The sequence below is a fragment of the Acanthochromis polyacanthus genome, chromosome 2 (assembly GCF_021347895.1).
Source record: "Acanthochromis polyacanthus isolate Apoly-LR-REF ecotype Palm Island chromosome 2, KAUST_Apoly_ChrSc, whole genome shotgun sequence".
Classification (NCBI taxonomy): Eukaryota; Metazoa; Chordata; class Actinopteri; family Pomacentridae; genus Acanthochromis; species Acanthochromis polyacanthus.
Genome location: NC_067114.1, coordinates 27,907,926 through 27,920,931, shown reverse-complemented (window position 1 = coordinate 27,920,931; position 13,006 = coordinate 27,907,926). Strand labels below are relative to the sequence as shown.

The 13,006-nt window shown below is 39.6% G+C and overlaps 1 protein-coding gene across 1 annotated transcript in view; it reads right to left on the bottom strand.

The window, feature by feature from the left end:
• si:ch211-186j3.6 (neural-cadherin) overlaps positions 1–13,006 on the bottom strand; it is a 416,158-nt gene that overhangs the window by 231,139 nt on the left and 172,013 nt on the right. The window contains exon 8 of the mRNA XM_051944931.1: positions 1,408–1,580. Coding sequence (XP_051800891.1) covers positions 1,408–1,580 — 173 coding nt within the window. The remainder of the gene's footprint in view (positions 1–1,407; positions 1,581–13,006) is intronic.

Genomic DNA, 13,006 nt, shown 5'->3' with positions numbered 1-13,006 from the left:
GTTTCTCCTGAGCTTTTTCACACACAGCATGATACAAATGTTCATCTTGTTTTTATTTTATGACTACTAGAAATATAAAATGTAAGTCAATAAAACGTATATGAGAGCAGGTGACAGGTGTATTAAAGATTAATAAATAAATGTAATGTACTGCAGTATTTGTCTGTGGTATTAGGCTTATGTTCTTGGGAAATGCAGGATCCTGCTATATCAGAGAGACCTTTCCTCTCTGTATCACTACCTCTGTGTGTATATCTCTTGTTCCTTCTGTCTTGGTCCACTAATCAAGCCCAGAGTTCCTACAGTATGTTATAAGATTGGGCATCAAAACAAGATAAAAGGGCCTTTCTGCCTTTCTGCTTCAGTGTCCTGCTACTGGCTTCTGATGACAGAGGGCACGGTGACTAACCTCGGATGTCTTTACTAACTGAAAAACGAACACCCAGTATCATTTTACTTTTAAGTCTCCAAAATTCTTTTTATTCTTTTTAAAAATTAGTTTTGTCTTTATTATTACGTTTTCAATTACTTGATTTGTTGATTTATACTTACCTTCAGTTGTCTGCCTTTACATTGTTTTGTCTTTTTGACTTAGATGAGGCACATTGGGGTTGGGGTAGGGGGTGTTTGAGTATAGTTTCTCCATTGCAATCAGTATCCCACCATCAGAGAGAAAAGATAGACTTAGAATATGCCAGCAGAACATTCCTGAGAGAGACAATTGAGCATACAGAGCACATGAAATACCGTGGACCAGGAATCCCTCTCTTCTACTCCTCTCTTTTCTCTTGGCTCTCATCTCATCGCCTGTCCCTCTATTTCTTCCCGCTAGGAAGTGCGGCAGAAAGAGAAACACTTGGCGTTCACTGTCCCCCATGAGAGATTGAGCAAGGTTTACTCAGCAAGCCCCCGGTCCTTATCTTGGCTCGTGATACCTCAGGGAGCCTGAAAAGTCACCTCATTTAAAATTGAGACATGGCTAGAAAAAAGCAGGTGGAGACGTAGCTCTTCTAGAGCTGGTCGGTCGGGATTTCTCCTACATCCCTTAAAGCTTTAATTAAAAGACCAAGATGATGTAGGAGAGAGATGAGAGAGCAGAGACGAGGGTCAAGCTCACTAATCGCTCCTCCAGAGAGGAAAGATAGAGGCTAATGAATAGAGGAGATAGAAAGACAAAGACAGAAATAAGGAGGAGTGATGGAAGATAGATACATGCGATAGACAACACAGAAAAAAATAAACTGATAAAGATAAAGGCAGAGTGAGATTGAAATGTGTTTAAAAAGACCAAAATCTTGCATGGTGACCAGGAGAGCAGATATTTATCAAACACTTGCAAGGACTAGCAGAAAAATGACCAAGACTAAACAACATTTAATGATGCATGCTCATGATTGCTCATCTTACCTTCTCAAAGACAGGCTTGTTGTTATTCACATCGTCCACGCCAACTATGACCTGGGCTGTGGATGACAGTGCCTGAGGTCCGCCTGAGGCATTGTCATCCGTAGCTGTAACGTTAAGGACATATTCAACACCCTGGAGGCGAGGTGGTGGACTAGAGCGCAGCCGGATCAAACCTGTAACCAAACATAACGATGACAACAATTAAAACACACTGTTGGCTGTTGCTGATATAACTTTAGTAAATGCTTGCTGTCTATATGATGAATCGTTAAGTTTTAGAGAAAAATACAAAGGGGAAAATATGCTTTAAACTTAGAACACTGTGAAGCTCTCATTGCCACAAAAAGAGACTTTCAGACATGAAAAAGTTAACATTAAAAAAGCTAGGGAGCAGAAATGTATACAAATAAGGGGCCAAAATGTGAACAATAAACTGTTTAAACAGCTTGCTGGAGCAGGTCAAAATAATGCGTGCACAGTGTGGATGTTTGTATCAGTGAACAAAAGAACTCAAAGTCAGTGACCCCATACAGATCAGATGCCTAACATCTAAACTCATCGTTTGCTTCGTAGCAAGGAGAAAACAATAAAACAAAATTGGATTATATTTTAAACACATTTAAACTCCTGGGAACTGGCTAATACAAGTAAGATTAACTGAACCATAAATGTATTTCTTAATGGCAATATAAATATGAACTTCATAGAATGCAAAATTATTTCTTTAGAGGATGTTAAACAAGATCAGAAGAAATGTTATTCTGAGTCATTAAAGAATATCATAGAGTTGTTGACTGTGTGACATATCAACCATAGATCAGCAAAGACATTCATCCATTCATTATCTATGGGGCTGGAGCCTGTCCCAGCTGACTTAAGGTGAAGGCAAGGGACACCCTGGACAGGTCACCAGTCTACTGCAGGGTTACATATAGAGACAAACAATCACACTCACATTCACACCTACAGACAATTTAGAGTTACCAGTTAACCTGAACATGTTTTTGGACTGTGGGGCTGTGGGAGAAAACCCATGAATACACAGGGAGAACACACAAACTCCACACAGAAAGATCCCTGACCCAGGTCGGTATGTGAACCAGGGATCTAGCTGCAAGGTGGTAGTGCTAACCACTGATCCACTGTACAGCCCTTAGTAAAGACAGTATCGTATAAATGTTCTTACAACAAATTATTGAAACAGGGGTTACACCAGTCATTGAGATGTACTGAGCACCTCCAACATTCAAACCACTCTGAGGTGAAGTGAATAACAATGATTATTCCATGACTATAAAAAGGAGCACATTGTGATGGCTAGACAATGAGGTCAGAGTATCTCCAAAGCATCATGGCTTGTGGGGTGCAGTGGTTAGTATCTGCTAGAGGTAGTCCAAGGAAAGACAACCGGTGAAATAGCGACAGGGTCATGGATGCCCAAGACCCATTCCTGTACATGAGGAAAGCACCTGGTGTGATTTTATGGATGAGCAAATGTAACAGGAATTGCTGAAAACTGACACAGTGCATTGTAGTTTGCTGGGTTTGAGTCCGCAGAGCTGCAAAATGTTCATTTTTTTTTGTTTAAAAAAAAAAAAAGCAGAAAAAAAGCAAAATGTTCATTGTTCACACTGACCCAAAAACATCTACAATGGGCATGTGGGTGTCAGAACTGAACCAAAGGGGTAATGGAGGCAGTGTAATGTCCTGGACAATGTTCTGTTGAGCATCCTTGAGTCTTCTATTGTGTGTCCACCCCCCCTTTTAAAAATTACAAATCACCTACTACAGCTATCTGTCTACCCACTACGTACAGTATGTTAATGCAGCTTTCAAACCTAAAATGGAGTAGTTTGTCACTATAAACATGATGAAAACATATGTCACTATGTTAACATCCATTTAATAATCATCAGTGAAGCGTAACCAGAAATCTGTATTTAACATGAACATTTATGACACTATATGGCATGGACTCGCTACAGTCACAACTATTGTCAGATATAAATTGCTCTTTACGAAAGCCACAAAATGTTCAGCCTGTAAGGTAAGTTAAAATCTAAATAAATGGGGTGTTTTCAATGTTTTGATTCCACTGATTGAGATTTAATGATGTGTGTAGTACATAAACTCACGTAAGAACAACCTGCAACATTCTTCAAAATCCCTGTACTTCCTTTTGTAAATATGAAAGCTTCCAGTGGACTAAGACTTTCTAATTTGAGTGTTTTTTAGCTGTGGGAGATTTTTCATTAATTATGGCTACACAACATATGAATAGTTAAATTGGTATTCCCTTTCAGCCCCGTCGTTCTGGCATTCTTTTTCATCCTCTGTCTCTCTTTCTCTTACTCTCTCTTTCAGTCTGGTGTAGGCGTCTCATCTGCATCCCACTCTCTGCTTTGAATGACTCTCCTCCACTCTGTATTCAGCTCACCCTTTAGTGCTCTGTTTACTTTGTGTGCATGTGTTTATGCCCAAGTGTGTGTGGGCTCAAAGTGTGGACACGCTTATTACATCCTCCTTATCTTCAGAGGCAGGGGCAGGTGCTATCGCTGTCATATGTTCATTTGACTGCTGTTTCACAAGAGACCCTGAAATTGGAATCATATGTTCCGTTATCATAGATATGTATGCACACGTACTATTCATCCTTCTATCTATGTTTACTAGACCAAGGGACTGATGAGACAGATTACAGTCAGAAGATGCATGATTTTCTATTTTTTATCTGGTGTGTGTGTTCATCACAACTGCACTAGTGCGACACGAGAGAAATGGAGATCTGCATTAAATGATTTGTAAAGGAAATGAATGACAAAGGAAACAAGACAAACAAAAGAGGAGGATGTTCTGTTCTGCTTAAGTTAATTCAATGCAAGTTAATAATTTCTGAACTGCACATGTACAGTAGGTCCTGTCTGTTTGTCTTTGAATGTGTGTGCATGTGTGTGTGTTGTGAAACAAGAGATGGAGGATTGCCATGGAGGGGGTGTCTGCCTTGAGGTGTTTGTCACAATGGCTGGTTCCCTGGCACTGCTGCTCATGTTTAAGGGTATGTGTAGGTGTGTGTGTGTGTGTGTGTGTGTGCGTGTGTGTGTGTGTGTGTGTGCGTGTGTGTGTGCAAGGGAAAGTGATAAAAATAGACAGAAAAGGAAAGAAAGAGAGGGAGAAAGATGATTGCATTTTACAGCCATAGAGGTGTAAGAGGAGGAAGCTTTGCCTGACGAAAGACGTGTAACACACATTGTCAGACATAAATGCATAAATATACTCACACACCTACGCAGTAAAATAAGCACAGATGCACACAAACTATTCAGAAAACGTCACTGCGGAGGTTTATGCAGTGTACAAAAGAGCCCAGCAGTGTGTTTTTCTTAAAGTCCAGGCTAAAGCTACACAGCAGGAGATGCCTTGCAAAAGCATATACTTATCACTATGCTAAAGAGTCTTTTTTCCCCAAAAAATAGGGATTTTGAGTACCATCATTCATTATGGAAGTCCAGATTGTGTGAACTTTATATTGTCTTTATTTTTACTGGATTATATAACTCGTCTGGCCTGGGAACGCCTCGGGATCCCCCAGGAAGAGCTGGAAAGCGTCGCTTTGGGGAGGGATGTCTGGAACGACCTGCTTCGCCTGCTGCCTCCGCGACCCGGGCCCGGATATGCGGAAGAAAATGGATGGATGGATGGATGGATGGATAGTTTTACTGGTTGTTTGTCTTTCAAAGCTGACCTAATTTTTTTACCACATTCTGCACACAGCAGTATTGACATGGTCTGTCGGCTCAGAATTTTAATATTCTTACCACTGTGAAACACAAACAGTTTTTAATAATGTAGAAACACCTGCCATAATTCTTAAATGTCTCCTGCTAAAGTGCCTAAAGTTTGACATTTCCAGGATCAGCCCAAGAAGCCCCGCAACTGTGTAATAGTGATTTTTTTTTAACCTTCACTCTTCAACAAATGTTACGGGCAGCATATTTTAACTAGGTGTGACACTACTGTCATAGTGATCCTTGTAACCATGCAGCTTTGAATCGCAAAGGAAGCAAATGGAAATGGGAAGGAATTCATAAACTCTTCAGATGAATAATTTACATTAAATAATGTGGGCATTCAGTTACTGTTTTATTAATAAGCACACAGCATCACCACACCTCGCTCTTGTGTGTTAGCCCCCAAGCACCAAGTTTGTACACAGTGAGACTTTCACAAAGAAACTGGCTGAAAAGATTAAAATTCAAGTCCTGACAATTTGTTCTTTATTTCTCCCATGAGAGATGGCTGTTAGTGCACTAAATAATAAAGCTACTCAAACTGCTGTATGTCCCTGTAGTTAATAAAACACAATGAACATATACTGACATTCAAAAGTTTGGACTCACCCAGACAATTTCCACGAAAAATTACACTTTTATTCATGTTCTAACATAATAGCACAAGGGTTTTCTAATCATCAATTCGCCTTTCAACACCATTAGCTCACACAATGTAGGATTAGAACACAGGAGTGATGGTTGCTGGAAATGCTCCTCTGCACCCTTTGTAGATATTCCAATAATTCCATAAATCAACCGTTTGCAGCTAGAATAGTCATGTACCACAGAGACAATGTCTAGACTGTATTTCGGACTCATTTAATGTTATCTTCATTAAAAAAAAAAAGTGTATTTCTTTCAAAATAAGGACATTCCTAGGTGACCCCAAACTTTTGAACGGTAATGTATGTAAATTTTTACTGACAACAAATCAATTGACAACAAATACATTTTGTACACATTATATACAAAGGACTGTAAGAGCACAAAGCCAGGTATCATATACATTAAATATTCTGACACGACAGTGATCACTGACACCACCAACTCCCAGGGAGACCTACAGGATGAGATGGACAGTTTTGCAGAGTGGTGTAGGCAGAACTGCATTGAGCTCAATTCCTCAAAACCTAAATAATTGGTTGTGGACTTCCGCTGAGCTCCTCCCGTCATCCCCACTTTGTCAGTCAACAACCAGGCATTAGAGAGAGTTGACTCATTCAAATACCTTGGGACAATCATTTATCACAAACTCACCTTCAAACCAAACAGTGAAGGCATATTTTCCAAATGTCAACAGCACCTCTTTTTCCTAAGGAAACTCTGCAAACTTCAGATTCACCAGTCAGTTCTAATCGCTATTATTGACAAATGTTTCACTGAATTGGTTATCACCTTCAACATCTCAGCCTGGTTTGGGTGCCTATCCACCATCCATCGCAACCCACTGAACAAAATCATAATAATGTGCAGTAAAATAACTGGACTGGAGCAAGAACCACTCATCAGCATCTACAACAGAAGGACAAAACTTAAAGGAACACATAGCCTCAGACACCACTTACACACTGCACAGCCTTTTCAGTCTGCTGCCCTCAGGTCAGAGATACAGGTCACTCATTTTTAAGACCAAGAGAGCCATGTCAATCTTTGTGCCTACATACATCCGACTTATCAATGGCTGAGACATTTTATTTATTTTATTACCGCCTTTTAAGAATCTTTTTAATTATTTACGTATGTATTTGGCACCTCGCATTTTTGTAAGGATAACATGTATGTTTTTCATCTTGTATTTTTTATCAGTCTTTTCATCTACTATCTGATATGTTGGATGTCTTGTGCAGATAGTATGCTGCTTGTGTTTATTATGTATGCTATTTTTGTCATGTACGTGAATTGTATGTACAACATACACACAGATGCTCTGGCACAACTGAAGTTCTTAAAGGAAAAATAAAGTTCTTTTAATTGAATTGAACTGAATTGACAAAACTAAGATAAAACTAATCAAGCCAAACTTGCTACCATAATCTCAAGTCCAGTACTTCGTACATCTAATTGCTGCCCCTAGCCACTAACTTCTGATTGGTCATGACATGCATGTATTGAGAATTTTACAAATGCCAATACCGTATTTTAATTTTGATACAAATGCCGGATTAATTTTGCATTAGACATGCAACTTGGAGGACCACAAATTCACATTTGGACAAAAAAAAAAAAATAAGGGTTTAGTTATTTCTTTACCTGTATTTTGTGACAGCAGAGAGAGTATTAACATGCAATAAAGGTAAACGTAACACATTTACAATCAAACCAGAAATGTTGTGATTATGTTCAAGGAGCCAAAAAGCCATACTTTCCAAATGCACCAATGTGTATTTCTATCTGCACATAACATGTCCATGCAAGAACAAGAACTACACATATAAAATACAAAATTTTAAAAATTGTGTTTACAATTTCAGCAAGCGTCAGAAAACTGCAGGAGGTAAGCTATACCAAACAATTAATGCCAACTTCAAATACATGACAGTCATTTATACTTGTTGCACACAGACAGTTGTGCATTTAGTTGGTTCGCAAAGGAAACGATTGTGGAGTTTCCACCTCTTCCCTGTAATGGTGTGTTGATTAACTGGAAACTTCAGAAGATGTGTGTGACAGGTCTAATATGCTGTCCTGCGTACTGTATGTACATTAATGTATTAAATAGTGCTGTCAAAATAGTTTGAGGCAAAGTAACGCTTGGGCATTTCTTCATGCCGTTAATTCCTTTAATTATAATGTAAATGTATTTCATTATCTTTAATATCAACGATAAAACCATATCTATGATTACCATTTTGCTACAGTTTTATATTCAAGCCATTAATTACTGTAATGATATTAGGAAGGTGACCAGCTGTATAAATAATACACAAACTGACCAATGCCAAATTCTAATTTAATATTTAACTGGATCTCTATTTAGCATAGCCGTGACATGAACCAATTCAGAATCAATGTGCACGCTACCACTTTGCATTTTAACCCTGAATTTTTGCTGTACTCTTTCTTCAGTACAAGCTACAAACTCTGCATATGCAACTCACTCTGCATCTTCTTTCATGTAGTTTTACTATGGCCAATTACTGCATGCCAGTGCTGCTGACTTTCAGTTTAAGTTTGACTATTTCAGCAGCTGTATGTATTCAAGCCAAACCTCCCACCTTCCCACATGAACACCTTTACTATGATAAAAAAAAAAAGCAATTTGCTCATACTCCAAAATGACAGTAGCCTAGATGGTTTGCTCTGAATTTCTCATTATTCAAACCCAAATAGGCCATTGTATGGTGCGTGGCTGGGGCTGATAGGGGTTGCATTGTAGAATGGGCTTACGACAGATTGTCATAAAAAAAGAAGAGGTACAATGAGACTAAAATTAGAACAATTGTTTCCTATAAAAAAGAGCTACCAACTGGGGTTGATAAAAACTGGTCACAAAAGATAAATAAAATAACTATCAATTTAAATGCAAATTTTTTCAATACTAGAATTAAAGGTGCCAGTTTACCTGACAAATAATGACATATTTCAATGGCTAAGTATCATGTGAGGAGTAGGGAATGAACAAAGTCATTAGGATTCATCCTCTGGAAACCATAAATGTCTGGATAAATTGTCTAGCATTCCATCCAGCAGTTATCGAGGTATTTCAGTCAGGACCAAAGTGACTGGTACAATCATTCATAACTACATTTTTAGACCTACTGTATATTGCTAGCAAGGTAAAAACTGAATTTGATTTATAATGTCCGAGGTTCAAATAACATTCCTGTGAAAATGCATTAATCTATGTTTTGTTTTGATGGAGTCAGGCAACTGTCTATCTCAAAACCTAGGAATTCAAAGCGATACAGTATAGAGTAAGTGAGAAAATATGTTTGTTTGTTCTTGTACTTTAGGTCATTCCTTTAAAATGGGAGCAACTGTACAGCAATAGTAAAACAGCAGCAGCAACGTCAGTCAAATAAAGTAGACACATCACTGGTGATTAACAGATCAACATATCTGCAGTAGTCAGTGCAATTTATGAAAAAAGAAAAAAAGAAAAAAGTGTACTCATACCAAAGATGCATTAAGAGTGTACGCACTAGCCCACCCTTCTCTCTCTCTCTCCACCCACACTGCTCCAACAGTGCTGTGGAGTGCACTCATGCTTAATGAATTGAGACAGAAGGCCAGATAAATGTGACCAGTTCAGTAAAGGCAGCAGGCAGACACAGAGAGAAGCTATGGCCTGCTCACTATGTTACATATATAGGGAACACCAGAGGCGCCCTGCTGTCTGATCCCTGCTTTACTCTGCCCCTGGTTGGCATAAACATCTAATAGGGCCTAAAAGCCTTAGATGAGAGCAACACATGCTGTGTAAGTGGTTGAAAATGGGACATGGAAAAGGTTTTAGGACATTCCAAGAACAAAGCATACAGTGAGTATCTGTTCGAATCTATGAGATATGTGTCCTTATGGTATGGGTTATGGCTGTGTGTGCATGTGTGTTAATGGGCATATCTGTTGGCCTTTTTGTGTCTTGATCTATGCATATATTATATTAAAAAAAATACTGTGATGGGTATGATGGGAAAATGGAGTGTGAGATGGACAGGCGCATTGGCGGCTGCAGTAATGCGGGTGTTGTATCAAATCGTCGTGGTGAAGAGGGAGCGGAGCAGCAAGGCAAAGCTCTCAATTTACCAGTCCATCTACGTTCCAACCCTCACCTATGATCATGAGCTCTGGGTAGTGACCGAAAGAACAAGATTGTGGATACAAGTAGCTGAAATGAGCTTCTTCCACAGCGTGGCTGGGCTCAGCCTTAGAGATACGGTGAGAAGCTCAGATATCTGGAGGGAGCTCGGAGTAGAGCCGCTACTTCACGTCTGAAGAAACCATTTGGGGTGGTTTGGACATCTGATTCGGATGCCTCGAGGGAGGCTTTCTTTGGATGTTTTCTGAACACGTCCGCCAGGGAAGAAACCCTGGGGCAGACTCAGAACTCGCTGGAGGGATTATGCATCTCATCTGACTTGGAAACGCCTTGGGACCCCCCAGGAAGAACTGGAAAAAGTTGCTAGGGGGAGGGATGTGTAGAATAACATGCTTTGTCTTTGCGTAAATAACCTTAGCAGCAATTACAGCTTTATGTCTTCTTGGTTCTGACATAATGTGCTTTGCACACCCGGATTTGGAGGTGTTCTACCATTCTTCTCAGCAGATCCTCTCAAACTTTGTCAGGTTGGATGGCAACCACTGGCTGACAGCCATTTTTAGGTCTATCTAGAGATGTTCGATCAGGTTCAAATCAAAGTTCTGGCTCAGTCACTCAGTGACTTTCACAGAGTTTTCCCGAAGCCACTATTCATTGTCTTGGCAGTTAGCTGAGGGTCACCATCCTATTGGGAAGTGAACTTTTGACTTGGTCTGATGTGGTGTTGAGATTTATGGAGCAGGTTGTCATTAGGAATATTTCTGTACTTTGTTCTATTAAGCTTACCTTCAGTCCCAACCAGACTTCATGTCCCTGCTGTTTAAAAACACCCACACAGCATGATGCTGTAACTACCATCCTTCACTGATGGTTTGGTGTTGGGCATGTGATGAGTTGTCCTGGTTTCCTCCAGATATGTTGCTTAAAACTGAGGCCAAACAGTTCTGTCTTGGCTTCATCAGAACAGAGAATTTGGCTTCTCACAATCTGAAAGTCCTTCATTTGACTCCAAGCGGCCTTTCGTGTGTCTTTCATTGAGAAGAGGCTTCGTTCTGGCCACTCTGCCATAAAGTCCAGATTAGTGATGACCTGTAGTGATAGTTGTACCTCTGAAAGTTTCTACCATCCTTGTACAGAAAGTCATGAACTCAGCCAAAATGACCACTGAGTTCTTGTTCACCTCTCTTACCGAGGCCTTTGTCTCTTGATTTGGCCAGACTACCAGCTTTAGGAAGAATGCAGAGACCACATTGCTTTTGGGAACTTTCTATCCAACAGAATATATACATATTTTTAGTTGTTATCCTTTACAATTTCATCCCTGAACTCTGCAGGCAGTCCTTTTAACTTCTTGGCATAGTTTTTGCTTTGTTTTCCCCTGACATAGTGCTTTTCAAAATCATTTACAATAGATGGACTTCAGTCAAGGTGTATAAACCTTGCAAAGATGATCAAGAGAAATGGGAGCCACCTGAGGTAAATTTCAGAAACTTTAAATGAAGTAATAGGAATTGAAAGTTATATCTTATATTCTCTTGTGTATGTAACAATATCTATTTTACAAATGTCATGACAAGAGGTCTGAAAACTTGTGTCACTGCAATATTTCAGTTTTTCCTCTTCTCTTTTAATCTCTAAAATCCTGTTTCGTCATTAGGGGTTATTGAGTTTAGACTGATGAGGGAACATTGATTTAAATTAAATTACCATAAAGCTGCAACAAACAATTTTGAAACTTGTGGAAACAAATACATAAGTAAAAACACTTTTTGAATGTACAGTACATGCATGTTTTGTGCATTCATACAAATGTATGTGCTTACTTGCATTTCTGTATAAAGCATGTGTGAGGGAGTGCATGTTGCATCTTTCATTGTGTCAGTATGTGTTTCTCTTTTTGTCTTAAAAAAAAAGTATGTGTTTCTCTGTTTATTAAGCAAGGCTGTGTTGTTCCTTAGTTTGTACCTGAGACTTTGTTTAGTGCATATAAATCTAAATTATATGTCTTGTGTACACCAGAACATTAGCATGTTTTGTAAACATGAAAATTATATATTTTTTGTACATGGAAATGTTTATTATTCACTAAAAGTGGCTTTGACACTGCATATCTGAGTGTGTATCTGTTGCTGCGAACAGGGCCAGCACATATCATCTCTTATTGGAAATGGAGAAGATGTTTCCTCGGGGTCAGTAAAAAGCCGTCACTTCACATGAAGGCAGCCAGGAGGGAGGAAGCGGAAGGATGAAACAAGGGATGGGCGAGAGACAACACAGTAGACAGAGGACAAAGTGGGGTGGGGGTAGGAGGACAGGGACAGAGGAGGTGTTTCCTTCAGTCAGCATCATGCAAAGAAACTATTGTGGACTGAAGCTGGGGAGAGAAACAGGGGGACGCAAAGTGAATGGGTGAAAGAAAGAGCTGTGAAAAGAGAGTAGGATGTGGACTAGTGAAAGAGAAAATGGGAAAATAACAATATATTTGCCAAAGGGAATCATGGAGGAGAATGAGGGCAAAACAAAACAATGTGGGTTTGTTACATAAAGCTGGGATCAGACACAGGTCAGCATATCAGACCCAGCGCACAAGACAGAAGGCGAGCAGCTCAGGAGAAAAAGACTAAATAACAGAAAGGGAAAAAAACACGACAACACGGCAAGGAAAGCCACTCCAGTTACCAAGGAGTCTTCACTGCAAACAAACCCACCTACTGCTTCCCTGTCAGAGAAATACAATTTCATAAAATACCATAAAACTTAGCTGAGAAAAAAAGGAAATGATAGAACTGTGTTTATTGGCACCAGCATCCTCCTTTAGCTGTCCGTAAATACTTTCTCCCATCCAACAGAGCAGGCGTTTCTGTATTTATGGGTTTTAATAGAAGAGCGTGATCATCATATTGACCGGCCTGCTCCGGTCCTAATGGGCGTCTTAAATCTCAGAGAAACACACTGTATTCTGGGGTGAGTTACAGGCAAATTAACATGGAGAGGAAGGCCGACAAGGCTG